This window comes from Gopherus flavomarginatus, chromosome 7 (genome assembly GCF_025201925.1).
Source record: "Gopherus flavomarginatus isolate rGopFla2 chromosome 7, rGopFla2.mat.asm, whole genome shotgun sequence".
NCBI lineage: Eukaryota > Metazoa > Chordata > Testudines > Testudinidae > Gopherus > Gopherus flavomarginatus.
The window spans coordinates 4,750,330-4,778,232 of NC_066623.1; the positions used below are offsets into that span (position 1 = coordinate 4,750,330).

Genomic DNA, 27,903 nt, shown 5'->3' on the forward strand with positions numbered 1-27,903 from the left:
CTGCTTGCTCTGTAGACGTACTCAGGGTTTGCTAGGCAGGGCCTCACATCTTGCTCATTGTCATCAGGGGAAGAGCCCCTTTGACCTCAGTCCTGTCCCAAGATCTTTCCAGTTTCCACTTCCAGGAGACAAATTCAGGGCTTGTGCTGGGAGAAACAGGCTTTGAAGAGTGGGAAAACAAAACGGGGTATTGCGTTCTCATCGGCCCCACTCACCCCACCCCCCGTTGCAGCAGTCCCTACTCTCCAGGCCTGGGCTCAGTTCTAGCACGTTGTTAAACTTATTGAAAACTCAACATCATTGAGGATTACCTGTCTGCTGCCCACTGTGCCTGCACTTCCTTTCCTTTCTGGAGGACAGTAAGATACTTCAGGTTTCAGAGTAGCAGCTGTTAGTCTGTATCCGCAAAGAGAACAGGAGTTCTTGTGGCACCTTAAGATACTTCAGTTTCCATACTGGATCTCTTCTGGACTCTCTCTGGAACCTTTCTCCATCTATGACAATCTATTACTGTGGGAAATCATCACCACACATTGCTTTTATTGCCCAAAAAAGGAAATGAAAACAGGCCCCATGTACACAAAACATTTGTTATAACAAGCAAATAAATCTTGTGTGGATCTGTTCTGGAACCCAAGTGTCACTCAGGGTCAGGTTGGGAATTATTTGCCGTTGTTAAAATGGTTCCAACTATGCAGAAGAGGTACTGGACAACACAACTCTTGCCCCACTGATTTTGCGTGAGACTCCAAACCCACTCCGATAACTCTGCTACCTTTGACAAGGGCCGTCCCTGTAAGTTGGATCAACTATTCTGATGGGTTCTAGGTAGCAGGTAATGCATTGTAGTGTACATAGCCCCAGCCCAGAGTACACTAAAATGGGAAAGTTAGGGGCTGATGGGCATAGTACCCCAGGGTATTAAACTAACTACACTTCACTGAGTCATTCATTATTGCTTACAGAAGGCTTCGTGCACAAGGCCGTTGAAAGGAGCAGTGTAGTGTCAAGCGTCGTTGGAAGAAGCCTGGAGCACGAGGGGCAATTGCGAGAAAAGATGTGCTTTGGATTGAACCCTATGCTGGGAGTTCAGTTCTCCAAGAGGAGTGTTTTTCCCCCAGCATCTAGATATTATGGCAATAGCTGCCCTAGGTAGGGATGTAGAACAGAAGGCAAACTTGAAGCTGCAACGCACTGTCAAACTTGATGTTCCAGCGGTTCTTAAACTGTGGGTCAGGATCTCAAAGTGGGTCATGACCCCCTTTTAATGGGGTCACTAGGGCTGGTGTTAGATGTGCTAGGGCCAAAGGCCAAAGCCCCACTATCGGGGGTGACGGGGCTCAGGTTACAGGCCCTCCCCCCACCCAGGGCTGAAGCCCTTGGGGTTTGGCACTGGCCCACCGCCTGGGGCGGCAGGGCTCAGGCTTTGGTTCCCCTTTCTGGGGTCGCAAAGTAATTTTTGTCATCAGAAGTGGATCACGGTGCCATGAAGTTTGGGAACCGCTCACTGAAAACCAGTTGAGAGTCTCTTGTATTTTGGATTTTTGCTACATTATTCCCTTTAGAAAACAAATATTTACTCTTTAAATAAGTGGATTTGTGGCCTCTATCAAAAACAGCCTTTAAACAGTTTTGTTTTGCTAACTTTTGCTGTCTGCCACGTTATTATTAGTATTACCAGAGGGCCTAGCACCCCAGCAATACCTATGTTAAGCCTATTGATTTAGCAGGGAAGGAAAAAATCACCATGCAAGACACATCTCGGGAATTCCTTCTTTGCTCTTCATTTTGTAGCTGGAAGTTGGACGCAGAAGTTTAGAACTCCAGGTTTATTTACATGACCACTGGGGAGGGCAGAGTCCCTGCTTCCCAGTAGGACTCAGCACTTGCTTCTAGTCCTACAAGGTCCCAAGACCTGACTTAAAATCCACAACCCTTTATGTTTAGAAGAGTTATTGCAAGTCACTTGGTGAGGTTTTTATGGGTCTCAGAGCCCTGGACACTGGGACTTGTGGTAACAAAGACACCTGGTTCTGAGCAAGGCCCAACATCTTTTTTGCAGAACAGGTTTTCAGCAGCATATGTGGAATACAATTAAAAGCACACAGATGCAAGCTCTTGCTGCAGCTATGATCAGCAGAAGAGATAGAAGACGACCTTCCTCACTGTGAAAGAGGCACTGGGAGGCTGAGCTTTCTCTTCAAGGGACCCAAACTGTGCTCTTGCAGGTGTGAAATAGCCAGAGTCTGCTGGTCTCCAAGCTATGCTACAATGCTCTTTTTTTGGGAGGGTGGGAGTGAGCGAGAGGCAGAGGGTCTTTGCTTGCAGTACATTTTCTGACAAGGGTGGGGTATTCTTTAATTAACTGATTTGCTTTTCTGTTGTTTATGTTTAGTGTAGTGTATGGGGAACCCAGGCTAGGTTCCCTAAGCTCTGTACTTGAGTTTGGACAGGCGTCTTACCCACTGATTGTGAGGCCAACAGTGTGTAATGCAGGTCTCAAATGAGTGTCAAAATATATACACCCCACCAGCACCACAAACAACTGACTTCAATAGTGAAGAAACACACTGGTGTACTAGAACCCATCATTTACCTTGTATTCTGGCTGTGTGACATTGTTGTAGCAGGGAGGTACAGGAAGGGGAGTCAGTCTTTGGCCAAGTGCTACTTTTTGGAAAAAGGTCTCTCATTTGACCCAAAAGGGTCCCATTGGTTGGCTCCAGAGGATCTTGTTCAATTTTGAAAGCAAATTCCTCCATTGGTATTTTCACAAATTGTTGACAATGGTTTGGGAAAAGTATTTAACAGGAAAAACCCAATTCATGAAAAAAATTCAGTCTAGAAATCCTTACCTGAAAAGTGTCAGGCCTAAAGTCAGTTTGAGCCACAAGTATGAAGTGGGAGATTTCTACAGAATATTAGTCCATTTCTAAATCCATCAGCATGTGTCATACTTTGGTCAGCACTGCCAATTTGTAGGCCCACTCTACACAGTCCAATACCTTTTCAACACATCAGCAGATGAAGCAGGCTTCTTGGTGGAGAAAGCTTGCATAGGAGAATATACTAGGCAGATGATTGAGGTGGCTGATAGAGCATCTAATGAGCAGGAAGTGGTTTGGCCTCAAATCAGGGAACTCACTTAACCTGTTGCTGGATTTTTAGCCACGGTTTTTTATCCATATTAAGTGTTGGTGACCAGTACAACTGATAACCTCAATCTGAAAAAGAGCAAAGAGTCTAACGTTGGCTACCTACATCTGCGTGGATAAGGAACTGGAGTAAAAATCCAGAATTGCTGCGTTCAGTCAGTATCTCAGCTAACTTTTCATGAAACTTATCAGAGTAATGCATCCATTTGATTGTATTGCTGGACAGATCCCTACTTCGGACATTGTGCATCTGGAATTTTATCAGCTATGGATCTGTCTCTGTGGCCTATGTTCTGTACAAGGTACTGAAGTAATTTGCAGTCATCTAAGTGTGTGTGTGTGTCAGTGGTGGCCTTTTAGTCTTCTATGGCAAGGATAGCTCAGGCATGTTTAATTTGTAATGGGAGAGATACCTGGGCTCAAGCAATTAAGTGCCAGGGCTCAAGCAATTTTTTTTTTACATTCATTACTGATGCAGCAAGTCCAGAGGTGGTTTGGCTATGAACTGGCAAACCTAAGCAGAGCTCAGGGTTCTGATCTCCGTACCAACAGTTAAAGAAGCCAGGGAAGATATTGCCCATGCCATGTGTTTTAAAAGTGAACGTTGGGCATAAGAGTCCCCTGACTCATTTGTATCAAATGAGTTGGGGAAAATATACCACCCTCCTCCACCTGCACGAGTGAGAAAAAAATGGACATCAGAGCAAGACAGGTGCTTTGTACTCTTAGCCTCCTGCTAACCCTGGAGAAACCTTTCCTTTTCCAGACCACGGCTGTGGAATGGTCCCGAAAAGGTAAAATTCCTGGCCATTTAATGCAGTTTAGCTAGTTTGTTCCAGTAGGTTCTTTGCTTGCCCTGAGATTAGAGCATGTATGTTCCGTTTAGGTCTGGCTCCCTCAAAACACAGTTCTGATGAGTGGTGAGCATGCTCGATTGAGACATTTTGATGTGCTTCCAATAGGGAGAAGGCTGGGGGTTGGGTAGGGTCATCGCTTAAAGCCTTTTTACGAAGTCAATGCCTTTGACAGACACGTCCTACGTGTAGATTATTCCATGCACCCGCCTGAGGGCCAGTGTGCATACATCTGGAGACCTATTCAGCATAGAAAGGGGGCTGTTTACTTATCCAGGTAGTATCTCTTGCATGTTGTCTGCTATCCCTTTGAAAAACTTCGTCCCTCTTTTTGGGAGTATTTGCATCTGAAGAGAGTGAGGGAAGATACCTGTATTATATGTACCTCAGCTTACTTGCTTGGTTTTATTCTGTCTGCCTGCATAGAGTTAAATAAGAAGAGGCTGTTAGCAAGAGCAAGCAGGAAACAAAATGTCTAGAGATAATTGATCTCCAGACATAATACCAAAGGTCCTTAAGAGAAAAATGAGTGGGCTATTAATTGGGAACTGCCCCCCTGCCTGGTTCCAGGCAGGGCATATTTTCCAGGGCTGGGGCCAATCAAAAGGACATTAAGTAGTTAAAAACCCTTGTCTAGAAAGGAAGGGAGCAGGAGTGAGTTGGCAGCAGCCACTGGTAGGGAGATGATGCAGGAGCGAGACAGGCAATGAATGCAGGACGGTCAGCGTCTCTCAGCCCACAGGTAGGGGTATCTGGGTTAAGCAGAAGCTTCCTGAACTAGCAAGGAAAGCGTGAAGTTTATGTCAGGCCAGATGTGCAGGCGTTTGTTTTAACCCTCTCCTTTGATGGCTCCGTACCTTTGGGTGAACACACACCACTTTTCTTTTTACAACTGTTTTGTGTCACTTTAATCAGCTGCTGGCCACATGTCCCAGAGGGAAGCTTCTCACAGGTGCCAAATATAGTTAGGGCTATTATGTTAACATGGCTGGGAAACCAGAGGTCCAGTGTGAGAGTGGCTGAACCCTGGGGTTCCACCTTGAAGGAAGGAAGCTAAGTCTGTCATCCGAGGGGTGCGCTGGAATGGTGGTTGCAAGAGAGTCTAAAGCACAGTTCACCTTCTAACCATGACAGCATCCTATTCAGTTTGCTTTGTGGAACTCTACAGCATGCAGCATTCAAAACCCATTTTTAAAGTACTCCAAAATTAGCACCCCCAATTACCAGGACAGTTTGCCAGCTTAAGAGACACGTTGCACTTGTCAATGGAGAGCGAGCCTATAGCTTGGCAGTGGGTCCATGCGTGTGGGGCAGACTGAACTCCAATGTTACTCCGCAGGAGGGCAGCTTAAAGTGACTATCCCAGTAGAACAGGACTGGAGTGCACAGTGAAGGAAGCACGTGGGGTGATGGGAAACTAGCTATGCTCCAGGTAAGTCCCGAACCAGGATAATTATTGTGTTCTCACAAGAAGTAGGGGGGATGGGAAAGGAAAGCAATTGTTGCAGCAAAAAAAGAGTAATTTCTGCATACACAGATCTTCAGAAAAACATTAAAAATTTATTTTAATTATAAAAGGAAGTCCATTCAACTTTTAAAAACACTATGCATTATCTCTGATTGACTCCAGTTTATGAAAGCTACTACATAAAGTGCTAAACATCCTTTACCGTCCCCAGATATTAGGAGTAGGGTCCTAATGTGCCCAGAAATAAATATACACTGGCTTACGAGGCACCATCCCATCTAGTTTTAAAGTAAATAAGTTAAAATGCACGCAGTACAAGGAGTGAATCAATTCAGACCTTATCACTGATACCTTGGGGTTCCCATCCTAAAAAAAGCTAGAGCTATTTGTTACTGTTATTTTAAGGGCTAATGTTTTAGTCTGTTGAACTGATTAGTTTTTATGTCATTTTTGTAAGACAAGTTCACATTTGCCTGCTTGCTAATGGGGATCAGAGCTTCCTTCCTAATGCAGAATGAGCAGTTTTAAAGACCTGCATGGCTCCCAATGAAAAACCACACATCTGTTGGAGTCATTGAAGCCTTCTGGGTAATACAGAAGCATCAGAAAAACTCAGAACGCAAAGTGAATAGAGGAAGAGCCTACTCAACTAGCAAAGGCAGAGTCACAGATAAACCTGGACAAAGGTCTTTTATTATGATTTTCATAAATCTGTCATTGTCTAGTTTTATACATGGATCCCACTACAAAGGAACTAGTGGAGTGAGAGTTCAGTTAGTATGGGTGACATCTGACTGGTTAATCAGTAAAATGACTTCATTATTCCCATGCTGGTGGGAATCTTCATCTCTCAACTTTCCAATACCTGACTCACTACCCTATTTCCCTAAGGAAATGTAGTATTTGATTCAAAGCTTTGTCTGTGAAGAACTGTAATGTGTCTTACAATATTAAGTTGTTCTTACATAATGCTTTTCATCTGTAGTTATCAAAGCACTTTACCAAAGGTATACATTACCCACATTTTACAGATGAGGAAAATGTAGCACAGGGGAAGCCAAAAGTCAAACAGCAGGTCAGCAGAAGAGCTGGGGACAGAACCCAGGTCTCCGACTCCCAGTCCAGTGCCTTACCCACTAGCCCACATTGCCTCCCCTGTAAAAAACAGGAGCTTATTTTATTTTTAAAAATACACTGGATATCACAGAAATTAGCCTCAAGCTATTCATTGTTGGTTAACGGTGTTTTGCCAACTCGCTTTCCACAATATTCATCTGGTTAAAATGAAACAAAATACAAAACAAAGAACTTTTGATGCTAAACAATCCTTTTGTAGTGGAAATGACAACCGGTTCGCTGGTTTTTATGTCAGGTAATGACTGGCTTGGGCACATAATGGCCCATTTGGTGTAGGCGGTTAACTCTGAAATGTGGCTTGTGTATTTCATTACTTATCTGCTTATGAGAATGTAGCATCCAGGTAGAATGAAAGTGTGGCATGACACGCATGTTTGAAAGCCAATCCTACAGCCACTGACTGTTCTAGATCTCTTACTCTTGACAGTTTTATTTGATGCCATGTATTACTGGCTGGCTGCAGCAAGCTGTCCACACACCCCAACCACAACATTTCAACATCCTGCTAATATCTCAAAAGAAAGATGTAAATGAAAACGGGCCCCCTTTCACCCAGTGACACAGTCTGACTGTTCACATGCTTCTTACGTGATCTTCCTCACTCCTAAAAGGACGTGCAATTACCATAACGATACGTTGGTAGCTACAGGAGCACTGAAATCCACTGTTAGTACCAATAACCAGTTACTTGTGAAACCTCAGTGCTCATTAACCTTCCAGTATTAACACTACAGACTTCCAGCGAGGCAAGGGGGAAAACCTGCTGAACTGGCATTACATAGGTATAAACTACCACAGAACGTAAGAACAGTGGCTAAGGAATTGCTTTCTTGCTACTTCTGTATTACAGATTTGCTTCCCACTGATCCATGGTGTTGAGTTTATGGAAGTTACATTATCCTTTCACTTAGATTCTGATATGCTGTTGGAACCACTTATGAAAAGCTCTGTATCTGAATACACTGAGTATGAATTGTGAACTCCTGGATGCTGTTCCCTTGATTAAACAGATATTATACGTGCCTTTATCAGGGATTAAACATACAGCAACCAGCCCAAGAAATTCTCTGGTCTAACGTCAGTTGAGCTCCTACTCTACGTCCCAAGCGTAACCCTCAGTGGATACAACAGGGACCATCACTCGAAGAATGAGGCTTCCATCTCCAGACTTCATACTGACTGTGAAGAAAAGTACAGCCATTAATGGATACTCTTAACACAGAAACCCCAGAGCCCCTGCATCTACCTTCTGTTGTCCTAAAATTTGTACTTAAAGTCAGACATTTAAAAAAAACCCACACCCCAGAATGTTAACTGCACACTGCATCGAACCCTTGTACATCCTGCTCCCCAGTCCACTTCACTCTTGTCCAGCAAGGCACTAGGAAATGGTTGAAGTTTAGGCATTTGCTGTACATTTGATTTTAAAAAGGCACATCTTTATCTGAACGATGCTGTATTCCCCTTGCATTAAACCTCACCCAACATCCACTGGGGGAGGGAGGGAGGGATTGTGGCCAAAGCCTACAGGAAAACTCCCTGCACCCAGGTAGTTTGCTTACAGAGCTCAGACATTAACACCACTATGAAATAGGCAAGAGGTGGAAACACATTTTGAGTATTGAAATGTATGTGAACACACCACACAGCAACCCACTGTACTTCAGAATTCTTATATGCAGTCTTGCCACAAACTAGAGAATTTATGAAGCCGGGGCAGAGATTTTTTTTTTAAATTAGTTTTGAAAACTACTGTATCTGGATGTGAAAAGCATGCGTTTTCCATTAGGTAACTGATGGCATTTCAGACCTGATCTTGACTTGCATGCAAGTGTGAGGATTTGTTTATGGATTCATGCTTTGGTGATTTTTGCTTAGAACTAAACATAATTGGAATAATTAGCCTGATTGCTCAGCAAAAGCTCAATTAAAGATGAAGATTGAGAAATATAATTTTTATTTCTCAATCAGTAGGTGGCCGACTATGGTAACACTTCCCATCAGTCAGCAAAGCCTCTGGGGCATTGAAATGTCTAATTAATGTAAGTAATTAGCAGCTCAAGGAACACCACTGAGACAATCAGACACAGGCACACTGAACTCATGGGACATTCGTTTTTTGAAATCCATAACTTTGTGAAATGAACCAGATTGACAGCACTTCAACTGACCTGGAGAGACCATCCTTAAATGAGATTAAAGCATTCCTGGCCATTCAATTCTTAGCCTCTGTGCTGAGCCGGGCAGCAGTGGTGCCGGTTGTGAGACTGGTCCTGTGACCAGTATCTGTCAAGTAGGAACTGCATTACGATCACCTAGTGTTTTGGTGCATGCTGCCAAACAACTGCCCTTGAGCCAAAGTCAAATCACTGACCTAGATATCAAAGGCTCCCTATCCCATTACCAATCATCTCAGAAGCTTGTGTCCAACATCCTGACACATCCTGACATGCAGCTAAAAGTGTCCAAAACTTTGCTCACAAGGTGAGCCCAAGTACAGAGAAAGCCATGTATTTTAAACAGAAGCTGATCCCCTAATGAAGTGGAAAACTAAAATGTGGGCATTAACGTGACAGCACTGCTAGCTGCAGTGGAACGATCAACAGATCATGTACTGACCTTGTGTTCCAATTATAATCAACTCGTGCTCTTCACATACAGCGTCTTGATCCACAGGTATTAAAACATTCATAAAGACATCTCGTCAGGCCATTTAGTGAGCCACAGTCAGTACAGCCAGACTAATGAGAGCATTAATAACTTAAGGAAAACATCTGACAGCTATTTGCCAAGTACTGGAAACTGGCGCTTCTCCCCATGGTATTAAAAAGTGCTTCTAATGAGAGACGTTACAGATATTTAGAACATATAAAATTATATTTTAATCAAAGAATGTTAACCCAGTGTAGCATTGGTCTAGTTTGTACAATAACTCTTGCTGTGGTATGCTGGCATCACGCAGGGATCACAGAAAAAATAAGGACTATCCCAAAGGGCAGTCAAGTCTCTGTCCTCCCACCCCTCCAAATGAAGCAATGCTTGACTTCAAAGGACTATGTGAATCATTTGCAACAATGCTGCAACGAGCAACATCACAGAAGTCTGGGTTTACTACTTTTGAGATTCCGCACGCCATGCAGCAAGCCCACTGATTTATGCGGCAAAGCCGCATCAAATTCTGCACCATCATTAAGAGATGACAAAGTCACCTGATAAGCACTGGAGCAGCAGGGAGCAGGCAGCAGCAGAGAGGCTGAACTACTGTCTTGTGGTGAGCAAGGGGAGGCCTGGAACACAAGGCAGCTGTCACAGGGCCTCTTGAACCTGATCAGAGCAAAGCTCTTGTGAAACTTAGGAGCTACACAGCAGGGAAGATGCCTGAAGTGGGGCGCTTCATGCCGCTGCAGGAACAGAGATCCATTACTGTGCTGCTCAGGAGCCTGCTCTTCCCAAGACAGTGCTTTGGTCACTTCAGCCCCTCATGCTGCTGCATACTTCACAGTCCCAGCGCTGGCCACATGTAGAGTGGCTGTAAGGATAGATGGACAAGCCAAGCAGCTGGGTGGTGATAGGAAAATGGTTAGTTTGGTAGATTTATGCAGCATCTTAGCAGAAGGATAACTATGCAGTCATTTGTGAGAGCATAATGGCCTTGTGCATGGGCTCACCCTGGGGTTACCTCAGACAGAAGGCCTGCTGGCCACAGAAGACCACAGACCAAATTAAACCCTGGGTAGCAGTCTCAAATCCATCAGCTTCAGTGGAATTGCAGCTGCTTGTGCTAAGAGTGTATTTGGCCCCAGGTCTCTAGAGGAAAACTGGAGATTTTCCCATGCAGTAGATTTTATGGCAAGGATCCTTGGAATGTTTCTATCCTAAAGCCACCCCGTACTATAAGTGACTGTGCATTGTGATATTAGCCATTGAAGAACCTGTGGTGAGAGTCACCACAATTATTTTAGCTGCAGGCTGTCACGTTACTGGAAAACCTTTTTTCTATTCCTTCATATTGAAGAGACCCAACGATGGGTAGCTAAGAGCAAGGTGCATGGACCTGAAATTGGGTTTTTTCTACCAATGACTTGTACTTACTGAAACATTAGTCTCAGCTGCCCTTAGTTCACTCAAACTATTTTCTGTTGAGAGATCTATTCCTTTGGAAGGCATTATGAGGCAAAGCTGCTTTAAGCATATTTTGGTTTGGTGCACAGAAGAGAGACATACACTTTTCATTTTTCTATTGCATTTTAAGTTTCGACGCACTGGAAGTCAGTGTATTTGTCAGGTGCTGTTATGTTGACTTTGCACTGTAATTTTGAGTGCAGGTTTTGCTTGGATGGATTCTGGGAGGTAAAGTGACTATTTGGGAATGCTTTAGCATCTGGGACAGCACCACACGTGATCTAAATGCAGGTTGAACCAGGTTCACAATCCTTTAAAAATAGAGTTTCTGATCCCATCTTGACAGGCAAGTGACTCGGGTAAAGCCTCATGGAATTCCATCATCCCCAAAAAGAGAAAGATGCAGCATCTTCAAAATAAAGACTGGCCAGCTGGTCACACCCTCTCCTGAGATTCTCCCTTTTACCTTGTTTGTTTAAAAAAAATCTTTTACTCTTTTTTGTAACCCTCTCCGGTAAAAACTATAACTGTAAAATATATATATTTGCAGTCTTTAAAGATCAAGATTTCTGTTAAATTTTTCCAAGACGGTTGAGTTTGTGTGTTCAAATATCCACTGCTGTGTTGGAGAAGAGGGATTGCAGGTATTCATAAAGATCTTTCGGTCACTCTCACTGCAGTCCATACAGCTGCTGCTTACTGGGTGGTAAAGGGTCTTGTCCTGAGGAAGAGACATTCAAAATCAATTTGCTTGATCGGGGAACATTCTGGGGGTCTACGGGGAAGTAAAGGGAAAGTCCCACTGAGGAAACAAGGCTGAGCCCATTTTACCCATTTGCTGCCCTATAGCATCTAGATACAAACCTTTTAATGGAAGGGTGTGTGCGTCATTTGGTCTCGCCCTACTAGATACATTACCCATTGCTTACTTCTTCCACCCCTGACTCCTACTCCTGACTTGCTGTTGGTTGCAGACAACTCATGGAATCATGAGCTAGAAATGGAAAGGACTTATGTCTCTCACCTAACATCTAATGAACTGTAAGCTCTTCAGGACAGAGAGTTTCTTTCTTGTAGATGGTGCTCTAACCAGTCCGCAAATTAAGGAACAGTCCATTCCCCTTCCAATGTAGGATTGTTCCTCCCCTTTTACAGTGCTTTGTGCAGTCTGTTTTTAAATCCTCAATGAGTGAGGTTCCAACACTTCCCTGGGGAGACCATGACATCTCCCACCTCCCACTTCTACAGCAAACGCTACTGTTACTTTTGCTGTCTGCCTCTCTCAGTGCTTTTGGATGAGCAGAATGTATCACATCTGCAACAGTGAGTGCTGGAACTGGTTCAGAAATCAGCATTTCCTGGGGAGCCCTGCCTGCACACTTGAAATGCTAGCATGGCATGTGTCTGGCTGCGTTTGTCTACATTTCCTCTCCTTGCCACTGGCACCCAATCCAACCCTTCCAACATCTGCCAGGCAAAGCAAAAGCAAACTAAAGCTAGATTCTTCAGCCTGCAGGCTCACGTTCCGCTGTTTACCCTCCAGTCACACTGGGCATTACAGATTTTGGGGGGGGCGGGGTTGTGGGAAATGAGCATTCTAAATAAAAACCTCTTCACCTGTTGCTGCACAAACATTGCTTGTAGAGAATTAATAAGTCACATCTGCTCATGGCAGGAGCATCCACATTATTAACACATCAACCTGACACGCCCTAGTACACCTTTGTGACCAGGTTGTGCATTGCAGGTATGGCATTACTGCACAGCCAGAGGGCTGTGGGTGGAAGCTGCAGCTGGGTTAACAGAGGGTCTCCTCGCTTGCTCTCTCTTGTTGGCATGACACTTAATGCTGTTGCTTCCCATTTCTAAAAGGAGATGCAGGGAGCCAGCTCCATCTAATAAGGGCATGTTAAGGGGACACTAGGAGCCTTGCATGTCTGTGAGCAAGCAGGGCAGGACTGATGGCAGCCTGACTGAAACCAATCTGCAATCAGGCAAGAACAGAAACTGGTTTTACGCTGCCTCTCGTATATCCAAGTACTGGGCTCGTGTACAAGCCCACACTGAACCAGATGCAGAGCTGGTACAAGCAGATGCAGTTTCATGGAAGTCACTGGAGTGATGCTGCTTATGCCATTAATGAAATGTGGCTCTTGTGCCAACACTAACAGGACCTTGGGCAGGCTCGGCAGAACAAACATGAGAAGCAGGTTGCTTTTGCTGTCTCCTAGTGGTTTTTATACCCTCTTCTCACTCATGAGCTGCTCAAGAAATCCTTTTCCATTCATGTAGGTGAAAAAAAGCTGTGCCTACCCCATCTTGCCCATGCTGCTTGTATTAATGCTAAATGACAATGGATTCCTATAAATTCTCTTGCCACAGCTACATGAATCACAAGAGAACACCACATGAATCACAAGAGAAAACCACATGAGTCATGTTATTACAAGGAATCTCAGGTGTTCATGGAATGTGACACATCATTAAGTAAACTCACTTTCCTGTATCTCCACAGCTGATTCCCCTTCATTCCGTGACAGTCATAGAGGGTCACAGGGCTGCTGTGGGAAATGGCATCAAAACAGAACTTCTTTGTGTGCTGAGGGTCCCCAGGACGGATATCTTCCCGCCAGCTGAAGGTGAATACCTGCCAGGACAAACACGACCCTCTTAGAATGGGATGAAGGAGAGTGAATGAAGAGAAGCCATCCACACTGAAGAGCTGAAATTCTTCTGTTTCCCCATAGGGCGTAGCACTGCTCAGCTGGACAGCACATCCTCTGGGGATGGCAAGTCAAGAAATCTTTTAGAAACAAGCCACTTCCACTGTCTGGTGGCTCCTCAGTTTGGTATGTGGATCTCTCAGTGGGAGTATTACACTTATAACTAACTCACTGATTAGAACACTTGACAGTGCAGAGGGGAGAATCAGCAAAGAGCTACAAGACACCCCTGTTAATAATGGTTCTGTGATCTGCCCTGGTAGCCTGCACAGAGCCTCAGGGAATCTAAGATCAAGCCCTGTGCTCCCCAGACCACATGGGGCTCCCTAGGAGCAGCACGAGCCACCCAGTGGGAGGGTACAGAGGCTTCAAGACTGAGCTTGATAAGTTTATGGAAGGGATGGCATGATAAAACTGTCTACAATGGCACACAGCCAATTTGCAACTGCTAGCAGCAAATATCTCCAATGGCCGGTGTTGGGACACTAGATGGGTGTGATGGGATCCCCCAGGGTGCAGCCTGGGACTGTGGGAGCCCCACACCCAGCTAGATTGCATGAATGCTCCCAGAGCCACTCATGAATCACGCAGAGAAAGGCACCAAAACCAAATCTCCCAGCACTGTACCCCAGGAATATACCGTCTTACACTGCTCAAGATGAGCATTGCAAATTTATTAATTGGTTCACCAGTTCAACAATGGAAAGTGAACATACACCAGCCTTTGAGAACGTGAGCAGATTTACCACACTTCATACAAACTCACTGGTAAAGATAAATAAACAAATGTACACCTCTACCCCGATATAACGTGACCCAATATAACATGAATTTGGATATAACGTGGTAAAGCAGCGCTCCGGGGGGACATGGGGGGGCGGGGCTGCACGCTCCGGCAGATCAAAGCAAGTTCGATATAATGCAGCTTCACCTATAATGCGATAAGATTTTTTGGCTCCCAAAGACAGCGTTATATCGCGGTAGAGGTGTACTGACTATAAAAGGTAGATTTTAAGTGATAGGCAAAAAGTCAGTTCATTACCAAAAGAAATAAAATATAAGCATGCACTCTAAACTCTCAACCTTATTAGACTGGCAGCAACTAGATGAAGCAGTTTTTCTCACCCCACTGTATTTTCCAGTCCTTAATATACAGGTTTTTAAACCTGGGCCAATCTCCTGTGTTGGAGTCTTGTCTTTTTGGACTGAATCACACAGTAAATTGGTTTAATTTTCAGTTTTCCTGCATCAAAATTGATATGCAACAGACCTTTATCTTCTAATACCAAATCCATTTCCCTGAGGAATTATGTATTGCTCCATAATAGATACGTTGTGTTCTTGATCTTTCCTCAACTCGGCTGCTACATTTTAAGATTAATATCACCCCCCCACCCCCGGGTTACAATAAAGCTGTCATTTCTTGCACCTAATGCATCAGGAGGGTGGATCGATAGCCCAGCCAGGTTAATCCCACTCCCCAGCAATGGGTGGGATGTTAATCATGCATTTGCTTCCTGTCAGAGGAACGATAGTAAGTGGTTATTGAATGTGCTTGCAGGTTCATCAATATGGATGGTGTTCCTCTTTCTCACTTCTTTCAACAGATGCTTTGAAGTTAATATTCACTTTGTCACATATCACAGTTGCCTTGTTACCTGTTTCTTTTATTGTTTTGGTATATTCTTTCCCTTTGTTATTCTCTTCTGTTCACCCCAACCCTTCAAAAGACTAAAAGATAAAAGCTCCACAAGGAGCCTTCCAGGCTCCAGTTGCTTTTACACTAACAATTGCAGTCTACTAGGAACAGCATCAGTACATTTGGTACTTAGGTCACACACCACATTTCCCTCATCTTGCACAGCATTGTGCCTCATTACCCAGAGAGGTGAAGCCATTGTGATATTTGTAGGTCCTAATTTGGATGATCGCAAAGGTGCTTATTTTTAATGATGCTTGTCCTCACCATGATCCTTCTAAAAACAAATGTGTTATGAGGAAGACTCGATTACCTGTATGTTGTTCCAAGCTGCCTCTCCTCTGCCTTTCACACAGGTTTCCAGCCTGAGTGGGGAGCCCAGAGTTCCGTGTTTCGTATCTGCACACAGACCAGTTCCTATATTACGGATCTGCAATATTAAATTGTTAATTAATTATGTTACACTTTTGTCCAAGTGACAGCTAAGAGGCAGCTCAAACGGTAGTATTAGTACAAAGGTTCAATGTCTCACATTATTATACAATTGAGCTGACATTGTTACAGCTGGAAAGAGGCACACACAATTTTTAAGTCAAAATAGGGATGACCGTATATAGCACAGTAATCTGCTGTAAGTGCCCTGCATTTAACTGAAAAGAAAACATACACTAGAGGACGGCAGAGCCTGTTGTTACAGTGGGTCCCCGGTATACATTGGCGGTTGCATTCCTGAAAAGGGCGACTGATACTGGAGAATTTTCCCCCATAAGAAATAAAGGCCTGCCCTGCTTTTTCCTGCCCCCTCCCCTCCACCTCTGTCCCTTCCCTCCCAGCGCCTTCTGAATGCCAGGGAAGCACCCAAAGAAAAGCCACGCAAAAGGGGAAGCGACGGATATGCGGCTCAGGACCAATGTGAATCGGACCACGTTCCCCTATGGATGAGCGACGGATATGCAAAATGACAGATAAGGGGGAGACATATCCTGGGGCCCCCTTGTATTTAATAATAATTAGGGGGAACAAGCCTTAACATGTATGGGCTTCTTATCCCTAGGCTAGACACTTTACAATGAGGAGCAGTACCACCCTTATTTTTACAGATGGCAAAGATGAGGTGCAGTGAAGCTAACTGCCTGGCCCAAGGTCTCACAGGACATCTGGGTTTTATTTCTATTTTGATTCTTACTTCCCCAATCCCATGTTCTATCCACTGGATTATGCTGCTTCCCCTAAAACACGGTGCACTAATTGAAATCTTACAGAACAAGCCAGAATACAATTTCTTTTTATGATCATGTGCTAATGGAAACTGCCAGCCAAGGGGTCTGCTCTGTTCCTGAGCAGGCCAGTACAATGAAGCATACAGGAATTCTGATCTCTGACGCACTCAGCACAGAATCTTTATGAATGAGGAAGTAATGTCTGTTCGTAGGAATGGAGCTAATAGGTATCAGGGTTCATGATTAGCTCTATTATTACAATCCAAAATGGCCTGGTAGATCTTTCTGGCTTGTCAACCCCAGCAGTTCCTTAAAAGAACTCACCTCTCCCCAGGCAGCAGCCGGGGGCTCCACTGGGGGGTAGAATTTTGGCAAGTCCCAAGCTACCTCACTCATAAACCATTTGAAGCTCTTGCAGTTGAGATTGTTGCGAAGTTCCTTCTGAGCAGTCACATCCCCCGCGGAGAGATGCCGGTACTCAGGTCTGCGCTGGTAAATGTACTCTGCGTATTCATCCATCCACACTTCAGCCACACGCTTCAAGTTCTACATAGGTAGCAGGCATGCGTGGAAGGAATGGAGAAAAAATGTACATAAAAACTGTCCATTCAAACTCTCTGCATTAGAATTCAGAGCAGGTCTCATGTTTTTGCTCAGAAAGGATTTCCATTAACACAGGAGCTCTCTTGGGCTGCTCGGAGCAAGATAATTTTTAGTGTTATTCTCTACTTCCAGGGGAGTTATAGGAAAAGGTCTGTTTGGTTGATGTCAAAAGAGAATCCTTGGTGGCTGGCCATTAACATGGTTCCTTGTGGCTGTGGAAATAGCACTTAGCCAGAACTTGTGTTTTAAATACAAGTCAGAGCAGAGACAGTGATTTTAAATATCACTGGGCACTTTGAGGTCTGAGATGACAACTTCCCACTCCTTCTCTGATCCACCCTGCCACATCCTTTCTGAATGAGATCTGCAGCCCCCAGTTTTGGAAAGCATCTTTTTACAAAATTCTCTCCTCTCCACTGTTAATTCTGTTATATACAAAACTAGGAGAAACTTAACCTTGAGGCACAGGAAGTGGGAGACTACACACACTAGAGATGCAGTCCCTTCAGTATATCCCCCACTGCTTCCTGTTAACAATACAGGTATCACAGGTTTGCCTCTGACCAAGTCACTTAAAAAAAACAATAGCAAAGCCAACTCGATTTCCATACTGGCTCTAAAATGGGACTCAAGTCTTCATTTGGGAGAAAAACTCAGATATATTGATAAAAATATCAAGCAGGTAACGGCACACACTGAATTTTAGTTTCAATACATTACTAAACCAGCAATTTAATCCTTTCAGTGCAAGGAGTTAGCTAGCATTAAATCCACAATGTCGCTATACACACCCAGTATATCCAGCGCAAAGCAGCTGGTGTGCTGCCTAACATAGTGAGTACAAGATGTCCTTAGTTCCCAGGCAGCAGTCAGGGAGCAGAATAAACTCACTGGACTGCTGGGCACAAGCAGTACACCTGATGTACCAATTTCAATGGAATGCACAACTGGCAGCAATGCATTTGCCATGGAGGATTAGAAGCAAAACCAGCTGAGGCAATTGCAAGCAAGTGACATTCTTATCCAGCTCCAAATACAGTCCAGCACCCTCCCTTCCCGAGGTGTCACTTTATGATCTGATTTGCCACCAACTAAATGTAAACCTTAGCCTAAATGTTCTCCAAGTCTGGTGATTCCAAGTTTCCATCAGGACACCTCCCCCCCCGGCCCCTAATTCCCTCTGACATCCTGGAGGAGTTAACAAGGAATCGGAGGATTCTAACATTACAGGGCAGATGAAGAGAACACTGCATCTCTCTCTGAAGTCATTACTTTGTCACTTTATTACATTCCAAATATATAATTAGGGCACAGTCTCGTTCAAGTGAGATATGTTCTGACCCTCTGATGTAGATATAGCCAGGTAGGAGCACTGTTTCTTGGTTTAGTTTTGTATCTTTTCTGTTTCTATTATCTTTTCCCACCAGAGGGCACTACTACCCTTTTTCAATTTACTTGAAAACCAGAGGTAGAAAACTGCAGCATACAGTACTAAGGATGACAGGTTTCACTTTTACAAGCTGTACTAACCAACAGTCCATTACCCACCAAAAATCTACCCTTTCCTTCCTCAGTTAGGGCTTCAACCTGACCATCCACTTTAATCTGCTCCTGAGAAACATTTTCCTGACCAATGAGATCTTTCTGTGCTTGATCTAATTCCAGATTCACTTCTGAGACACTAGACAGACATTCAGAAACTCCATTAATAGACAAACAGCTTTTTCCCACTAGGTTAGAATCCTCCTCCCCCTGGCCATAGCAAAACTGGTTAAACACTGAAAACTGCTCGGAGTAATACAACATACCAGAGTAGCAGCCATGTTAGTCTGTATCAGCAAAACCAGTGAGGAGTCCTTGTGGAATCATAGAGACTAACACATTTATTTGGGCATAAGCTTTTGTGGGCTAAAACCCACTTCATCAGAAGGTGCCACAAGGACTCCTCATTGTTAGCACTAAGGATGTAATCTTCCTTCTTTCTCGATTACAATATTGAAGAAATTTCACTGGACAGGCATTTCCTATAACTTACCTCACACTGTACTGGAAGAGTATGAGGATGAAGGGTCTTTTTCTTTAACTGTTAATTTAGGAAGTTTTAATAGATTTGCAAAAATTTGCCATGTAAATATCAAAACACAAAAACAATCATTACACCATTGTTTGCAGTGCTGTAGCCGTGTTGGTGCCAGGATACTGGAGACACAAGGTGGGTGAGATTATATCTTTTGTTGGATCAACTTCTGGGGTGAACGAGAGAGTTAAAACACAGCTCTTCTTCAGGTCTGGGAAAGGTACGGAGTGTCACAGCTAGATACAAGGTGACAAATTATTTAGCCTAAGAGGGAAAGTGATGCAGGAGACGATTTAAGAGGAAGTAGGCAATTAACACTTCTGTACTCACAGGACAAAGGAGGTTAGTGAGTTACCCGACTGTCGTAATCATGAAACCAGTATTTCTGATAGCATGATTTTATGAATTCAAGTTCCCAGGCTCGTCTTTTGTAGGTGATGTCGTATGACTGAAGACGTGCTAATTGCCCACTTCCTCTTAAATGGTCTTCTGAAACATATATTTTACTCTTTAGGCTAAATAAACTGTAGCTGGCTGGGACACACTGAGTACCTTTCCCAGACCCGAATAAGAGCTCTGTATAATTTCAAAAGCTTGTCTTTCACAAACAGAAGTTCCTCGCACACCTCGTGGTTCTCATATCCTTGGACCAAGACAGCAACACCACCACTGCAAAAAAAAACCCTAAGTGTCAGTCAGTTCCATGCCAGGGTGCCTAGTTACTACGATGGGTGCCCTACAAATACCTCTTCTGCTTTCTTTCAGTTAGTAATGCTAGTGCTCATGCTGTCCTGTTTCCTTACCTCACTCACAGATAGTGCCTCTTGTGTTTATTCTGGTGATCACAAATTGCTGCGCTTCTCTCAGCCCTCCTCCGGAAGCATCAAATATGGACACATTCCAGTTTCCACAGCACAACACAGGTTGCATGTTTTACAATAAGTCCAAATACTCCGCAGTTGCCATCTGCATGATTAGTGTCTGCTTCCCTCCTGCCACCCCGCCTCCTACGTTAGCGGCACGTTTCTGATTTACGTTTCACCGTTGGCCCCGCTGCAGGTGCTCAGCACAGGGCACAGCTGCAAAGGGGTTGCATCTGACAATGTTGCTAGTTTTATGGCTCAAATTAGCACTCATTGTGAGCCTTCCCTGCTTATTCTGAGCATGTATTCAGGCAACTCTCCAGCAGCTCACATGTTTGCCCACAGTGAAACAGGCCAGGCATTCTACTGCTTTCTCTTAAGTCAGTGCAGAATACTTAATTCTGGAGGGGCTCGGCTTTGGATAAAGGGCAGCCTCTTTCCCTTCTCCCACTCCTTTGAAAGGCAGAGTCGATCTCCGTTTATCACCTAGCATTGCGGTCTCTGTTCATCCCTGGCTACCAAATGAAGCCTGGATCAGGCGGCAAACTAGTTTCCTACCAAACACCAGCAGGAAGGTGGAAAACACCCCAGAAGGGGATACTGGACAGGGCTGTTGTCGCTGTGTCAAATACTCCAGATGGGGGGAAGGGGCCCCACTGATGATGACTGCTGCAGTAGGGGACGGCTCTGTGCAGTCACACATCATTCCAAATTTTTTTGCTATTTTAATCCCCCTTCTAGAGAAATAAGTTGCAGCTTTGGGGGTGGCTCATGCTCACAGTAAGTGGGGCTGAGATCTACTCATTTGCTCTTTCCTATTGCTTCCTTTGCTCTTACCTTCTTCCTCCTGTACAGAAAACTCCCTGATCTACCCAATGCCCCTTTTCCCTCCCACCTGCCTCAGAGACAGCAACCTACTCTCCCCTCCACCCACTTATCCCTTACGTTCCTATTCCCCTTGTAGGTAGAAGAAGGGTGGTTTGCTCCATGGGGCGATGCACTTCTCTGGTAGAGTGTTCTTGTTTGGTGAAGGTGTTTTTAAGTGTAAATCCTGGATTTCCTCCTGGGAGCATATTCAGTGGTATTTGTGTGTGAACCTGTAGCTGCATGTACACTGCTACAATGATCAATACTCTGCACAACATGCCCTTCAAGATTCATGCCTATCAAAACACGTGGTGCACTTCATAAGGCACTAAACACCCCAGTAACAACTATGTGGGTGAAATGAAGCAATCACTATGCATGGGTGAATTCACACAGAGAAGTGATAAACATCATATCTCCCATGGGTGAATACTTTTCACAAAATGATCACTCCATATCTGACCTCTCAGTCTTCATCCTCAAATGAAACCTGCACACTACCTTCATAAAATGAGCCTAGGAGCTTATATTAATTATATTCGAATATAATAATGAGACCCTTTTATTTAAACAGAGTATTACCATATTATGGAGGGAGAACACCTAAGACATGCTATGAGGCTGAAAGTTCTTTCTGTCATTGAAGCAGCACAATCACCATCCTGTACCACACTGCCCAGAATGTTTTCTAAGCTATCATGACATTGAAATTTTACACAGTGAGAAAGCATACCGTACCTTTTACTGGGATTGTATTGCCAACAGCCAGCCAAGCACACAGCCCCATAACTCCAAATGCCCTGACAATTTTGGTCAAGATCCAGAGTAGCTTCTGGTTACTATCAGATTTCCTCTCTATTGGAGGGGGCGGGGGAGAATGAATGTACCTTGCCCTAACAGAGGGACAAATTTGCTAAGCCAGTAGGTCTTTTTCCATCTCTAAGCATGATACAAGCTAGGGAGAGTTGAGGCTTGTGGAGTCCTCAACATGCCCGTCCCTGAGCCTCTAAGGTTGCAAAGGAAAGTTATTTAGAAAAACACTTACCCTTGCCAGACTGACTCCTGTTGGAACCTTGTAAGGAACGTATTTCCTGTAGATATGACCCACTCGGGAGCAAGGGATGTCCTCCATGCGACCCCCACACATCCACACCTGTAGGATGGCAGAGAGGGACAGACACAATCAGAATTCACTTCAGTTGAAAAGCAAAACACTTTCAATATAGGAACATTTACAGAAGCTTAGTACTTTAAAGACTGATTCAGCCTGTCCCTCAAATACTAACTTCAAACCTGATTGCTGGCTGCTCACAGTCGGGCATCTTTCAGTTTAGCCAAAGGATTAGCATATTGGCTGTAGAGATGCTCTTTAGATCCTTGGCCATCGGGCGGGAAGAAGCAAAGGACTCTTTCTGAACAGCACAGCTCTGACACACATTATTTCCCAAGTTACGGTGGAATGGTGTATTATTGCTCACAGGGATTAAAAATTGGATCCCCATGCCAAATCCTGTGCTCTGCGTCAGGCAAGAGCTCCAAAACTAACTTGGGGGGAGAACACTATAGGTCAGATCATGTGCTATTGTGGAATTATTCACAAGCCTGCCTAAGCTTCGAACCAGAAAATACTGGCTCCCATGCTTTTGTACTGTCGCTGGGTATCAGAGCAAAGTCTAGGTCTAGGAGATCAATGCTATGCTTTTAATGCAGAGAGACACACTCCTAGCTTCTGCAGCCCTCCAATTACTGGAAGTCCCTGTCTGGTGAAAACAATTACAATAAAAAAAAAAAAGTAACAGTAAGTCAGTGGAACAGAGCATTAGTTGCAGAATAATGACCTGATCTTGATAACTGTCAAGGTGAGGCCAAGAAGTTTATCTTCCATGCAGAGACATTGATTCTGTGCCAACATCCTTTAACATCTTTCTTTCATACCTAGATTAATGCAGATGTAATCTTTTTGCCTGACTGAATGAGTGAATGAAATAGAGTGAATGCCGCTCTCTGTACCAGTGAGTAAATGCATTCCAGTAGGTTTGAGGAATACATTTAGGGGCTTCAGCCAATCAGAGAACATCTAATCTATAAGTTAAAAATAGGATATTTCACTTTTATTAAGAGGACTGGCTTCTGACTCAGTTGGCTTTTTATATAAAGGGCTTGTCTTAGCAAAGGAGGGGCAGACAAACATTTAACTACCTGACAGAGGCTCCATTTGGTATATTCCTGGTTCCTATTGATCTTCAAACAGCTTCTTTTTATTTTCTCCTGCTTTCACTTAGTAGGACACACTTGACATCGTCTTGCCCTTGATTTGATACCCAAATCCCACCTCAGTACCCAAAAGCTCTATACGTGAGATACCCCATAAGTCTTCATGGAAATATGCTTCTGAACGTGTATATGATATAACTGGAATATGTTTTATGCTACATATGCAATGTAACATATCTCTGTAATGGTTATGATCTACTGAATACATTCCTCCTATTTGTATGCATGTATCATTTTTGTACTTGAAGTTAGGAATATTGGCTGTGTACTTGCTTGATAACCTTAGTGAAGCATTTGGTCAGCTTCTTAAGAAAGAAATGTGCAAATTAACTGCCGAATCAAGAACCACATAAGCCAACAATGAACTCGAAGACACCAATCCACATTGGAGCTTTCCCAGGAATGTGGCTTGGCTGGTAAGAAACTCAGTCATGCATGGACATGTGACTTGCCCATGTGACTCCAAAACTCCATCTTGGAGCTCGACTTTGCATAGGAGAGTGGAGGGGGTCTCCTCCCACAAGAGAGTCTATTTAAGCCCGTGGGAGACCCCTCCATTATGTCTTCAGCTGGCTACAGAGAGAGCCTCTCCACCTCCAAGGATACCTGAAAGAAACTGGAATGAAGGACAGTAACTACAGGGGGTGCAAGTGATTTCTGGATCCAGATTAGCAGGAGACTAGTCTGTAAAAGGAAGCTTACTGGAACTGGTGAGGTTTTATTTGTATTCAGTTTTCTTAGACATAGACTTGCGTGTTTTATTTCATTTCACTTGGTAATTCACTTTGTTCTGTCTGCTACTACTTAGAATCACTTAAATCCTACTTTCTGTACTTAATAAAATCAGTTTTACTTATTAATTAACCCAGAGTATGTATTAATACCTGGGGGGAGGGAGAACATCTCTATCAGTGTTCTAGAGAGCGAACAATTTATGAGTTTATCCAGTATAAGTTTTATACAGGGTAAAACGGATTTATTTGGTGTTTAGACTCCACTGGGAGTTGGGCATCTGAGTGGCAAAGACAGAAACACTTCTATAAGTTGCTTTCAGCTAAGTCTGTAGCTTTGGGGCACGTGGTTCAGACCCTGGGTCTATGCTGGAGCAGACTGGCGTGTCTGGCTCAGTAAGACAGGGTGCTGGAGTCCTGAGCTGGCAGGGAAAGCAGGGGCAGAAGTAGTCTTGGCACATCAGTTGGCAGTTCCCAAGGGGGTTTCTGTGATCCAACCCATCACAATATATATTACAAGATGGTGACCACTGGCCTGCAAGCTAAGGCAGCGTTATTGGTCCATGTCTTCATCATGGTTAATTTGGACTTCTGCAATTCACTGTACAATGAGTTTAGTCAACAGCTTCATGCACAGAAGGCAATTCATTAATATTCTACAGATAAATATTAAATATTTAGTAAGGGAATGAAATATTTGGCCAAGGCTGCTGCATAATTACTAGTTATAACACTAAAGTCCTTTGGAGTTTCATCTCTATCTATTGGCCCCTAGCCATTTAATAATCATTGTCATTTCTTGTGTGTAGCTTAATGAAGTTTCATCTCTTTATATTACCACCGTTTCCTGAGACCAGAATTCCACTATCCCAGAATATTTTAATCAAATGTTTGTTGTTGTAAAGAATACAAAAAGGAATTCTGACAAACTCTGGTCTATGGATTGTTGTTCCTTTAGTATTTTATTACTGTTGTATCTTGAGAGGACAGGATAGTTCCTGTAGATGAATAAAGTCTGTATTGTGCTTTAACTTTTGGAGTGCTTTCAGTTGTCCTTTCTACTGATACTAGTAGAGTGGTGTTCCTTACTCCAACTCCTCTGCAATACAAGTTACATTAGTGGCAGGTTGCAGCAGTGACTGGAATAGGATTTCACTGCTTGGACATATCAGAATTTCTGTTGACCTAGGGACCAAGAATTCAGTATTATACAGTAATATTTTAAGCCCACATAATGCAGCTCTGCTATGGGGATCAGCAGCTCTGCAAGGCTTTTGGGACAGAAAGCAAGATGCAGTGTATGCAACTTGGTTGGGAAGCAAGGATGGCTGCAGGAGCAGCGAGAGAAATCTGGAGTTTAGGAGTTCCCAGTGCAGATAGTCTGTGCAGGAGGACTGCAGAGTCTTCTGAGCCAGGGAAAGCCTGCAGAGCTTTAGTGATCAATAAGGCTGAAGGTTCCACTAAGGCCAAGAAATAATGGCACCTTGCTTCTACCTAAGGCACTACTCCTGTGGGAGGCTACACCAGCTGTGCTCTTCCTCATCCCAGGGCATTAGCATTGTGTGCAGATAAAAGGACTGCCCGAACCCAAGTTTAAAATGTATAAGCAGTCTCTCCCACCCCCAGCAGCACAGTCAAGGGTAAACTCAAGTAAATGAGTTTACCCACTTCTCATTTAGGGAATATGGCCTCCAAGACACAATCAGCCTTGGACTCCTAAAACAGGTCACCCACAATAACAGCAACGTAAGATTTCTCCAGCTGCACAGAAGACTGCATCCCATCTTGTCAGACACAGGTCTGGCCGTAGTGATCACGCACCTACCTGCCATATTAGATCGTTATAACACATCATACTTGTGGGTGAATCCACAGGCTCTAAGGAACCTCCACTGGTTCAGAATACAGCTGCCACCTTGTAATATGCAGATTGACAGGGGCACATCACTTTGGGGCTTGGATCCATGCACTATCTGCCCATGAGCTACCAAGTCCTGATTTTGATCTTCAGGACTCTCAATGCACTGGGAGCAAGCTAGCCAAAGATACACTTCCCCTCGGGGACCACAGACTCAGGCAGCGGGCAGTCAGTAGGAATACGATCAGCCGCCCCGGAACACCCTTGCTAGATGAGCTAAGGCAGGCCATAGATTTACAATTTTTAGATAGCACTGGTACTATGGGGGTGAACAGGGTGTGAGAACCTACACAGAACAGAGAAATAGGCTTAGACTGAACATCCATAGTCACTTAGCTCTTATACAGCACTTTTCATCAGTAGATCTCAAAGCACTTCACAAGGGTGTGAAGTAGCAGTATCATTGATGTAGGAAGTCACCTGGCATCAGAGAAGATTACAATCACAGTAGAAGATGTCATTACAGAAGACTCCAAGAGGAGACAGACTATTAAGCCAAGTAAATTGCTGAAAGAACATGGAACATACAGATAGTAATTTCTACACCCACTTTTCTGACCACAATTTAAAATATTTGGCTGCCTACTGACTTTTGTGCAATTGCAGCACTCTGGGAATGAAGCTGCAAGCTTTGTGAGTCTCACCGACATACCGCAAGGAACTTTCAAAAATATTCAGCTCAGCTTTTGGTGCCTTTTAAACATTTCGACATTCTGTTAGTGACAATGTGGCACTGAAGAAGTACAAATCTAATTTTTAAAGCATGCATCTTATTCATTTTCATTGCTGCATTGATGTGTTTTATTAGCAAGCTTCTTTGTGTGATGACAGAATTCATTACAGCCTCTATGAAGACAATTGCCAGCTCTTATCTATAAAACTGGAGGGGGGGAGGGAAGTGTGACAGGCATCAGCAAAACATGGCTAACTGACAGAATTAGAAAGTTAGCACTGAAGGAAAAACATATATATATGGTAATCAAGGATTTGTCAAGTAATAACTGCAGGACAAAGAAATTCAAAATAGCTGTGTGCCAGCTGAGAGAATGGATGAAATCAATTACCCACATTAGGTGGTTTTAAGTAAGGGATACAGTTAATCTGTATAAGACAACACTAAAAATACACCATTTTAAAATTAAGTGCTTAGTCAACTTTTCTTTCCTGTAAGGCAGGACCGTGTGCCTTCACAAGAATGTTTGTCATGATCTGTTGCCTTTTTCCATATTAAGAACAGAGATGGGATGGTTCTGTGTTTATTCTGAGTGGGGTTGATATTATGTGGAGGTTCCTATCTTCCCTGGCTACCATGACAGTACATATCAAAGTTTAATTTTGATGAGATGAGCTTCAAGGTTCTAGTAGCCATCACTAAAGCTCCTTGAGGGCTACAGATTAAAGCAGTCAGGGCAGCCAGTAGCTCATCTGGTGATCTAATCAGATCTCTTTCCGGAATAATGGAAATAAATATTCACAACTACTGCAATCCTGGGTCTTGAGGGAAGGTGGTCTGGAATCAGGAGAGCTGGAGTCAAATCCTGGCCCCAATGAATTCAATGGGAATTTTGTAACTGACTGCAATGGCGCCAGGATTTCTCATCCCTGGTTGTGTGATCCTAGGCAGACTCTACAACAGGCAATATTATCCCAGTCTTCTCTGGTAGACTAATGCCTGCTTCATTCACTATCTGCAATTTAGAACTTCTGACGGAATGTGATAGGAAAACAAAGTAATATTTCACCTCTTCTCCACTATCCTCGTGTTATGTTAGTATATTCTCTGTCTGCTGCTCCAAGTAGCAATGTCATACAAGATTCTAGGAAAAAACCAGTACTGTTACAGTATAATTCCAAACTATCTGGATGTACAAAGTCTCCAATTTCCAGAGAACGTGGCAGAATGACCACATGCTGCCTCACAGAGAACTGGGAAGCAGCAAAGGGATCAGCCAGACCTTGGAAAGAAAGCCAACCTTCTACTACCTACAAGGGAAATAGGAACGTAAGGGATAAGTGGGTGGAGGGGAGAGTGGGTTGCTGTCTCTGAGGCAGGTGGGAGGGAAAAGGGGCATTGGATAGATCAGGGAGTTCTCTGTACAGAAGGAAGAAGGTAAGAGCAAAGGAAGCAATAGGAAAGAGCAAATGAGTAGATCTCAGCCCCACTTACTGTGAGCATGAGCCATCCCCAAAGC

At 43.8% G+C, this 27,903-nt stretch overlaps 1 protein-coding gene across 3 annotated transcripts in view; it reads right to left on the reverse strand.

Annotated features, from left to right (window-relative positions):
- Positions 1-5,549: 5,549 nt before the first annotated feature.
- GALNT10 (polypeptide N-acetylgalactosaminyltransferase 10) overlaps positions 5,550-27,903 on the reverse strand; it is a 124,454-nt gene continuing 102,100 nt past the window's right edge. For all 3 annotated transcript variants that reach the window (XM_050961304.1, XM_050961305.1, XM_050961306.1), the window contains 5 exons: positions 21,834-21,941; positions 16,703-16,924; positions 15,472-15,588; positions 13,234-13,383; positions 5,550-11,457 (listed from right to left, as the gene is read on the reverse strand). In XM_050961304.1, the coding sequence (XP_050817261.1) occupies positions 11,290-11,457; positions 13,234-13,383; positions 15,472-15,588; positions 16,703-16,924; positions 21,834-21,941 (765 nt within the window). In that variant the 3' untranslated portion in view covers positions 5,550-11,289. The remainder of the gene's footprint in view (positions 11,458-13,233; positions 13,384-15,471; positions 15,589-16,702; positions 16,925-21,833; positions 21,942-27,903) is intronic.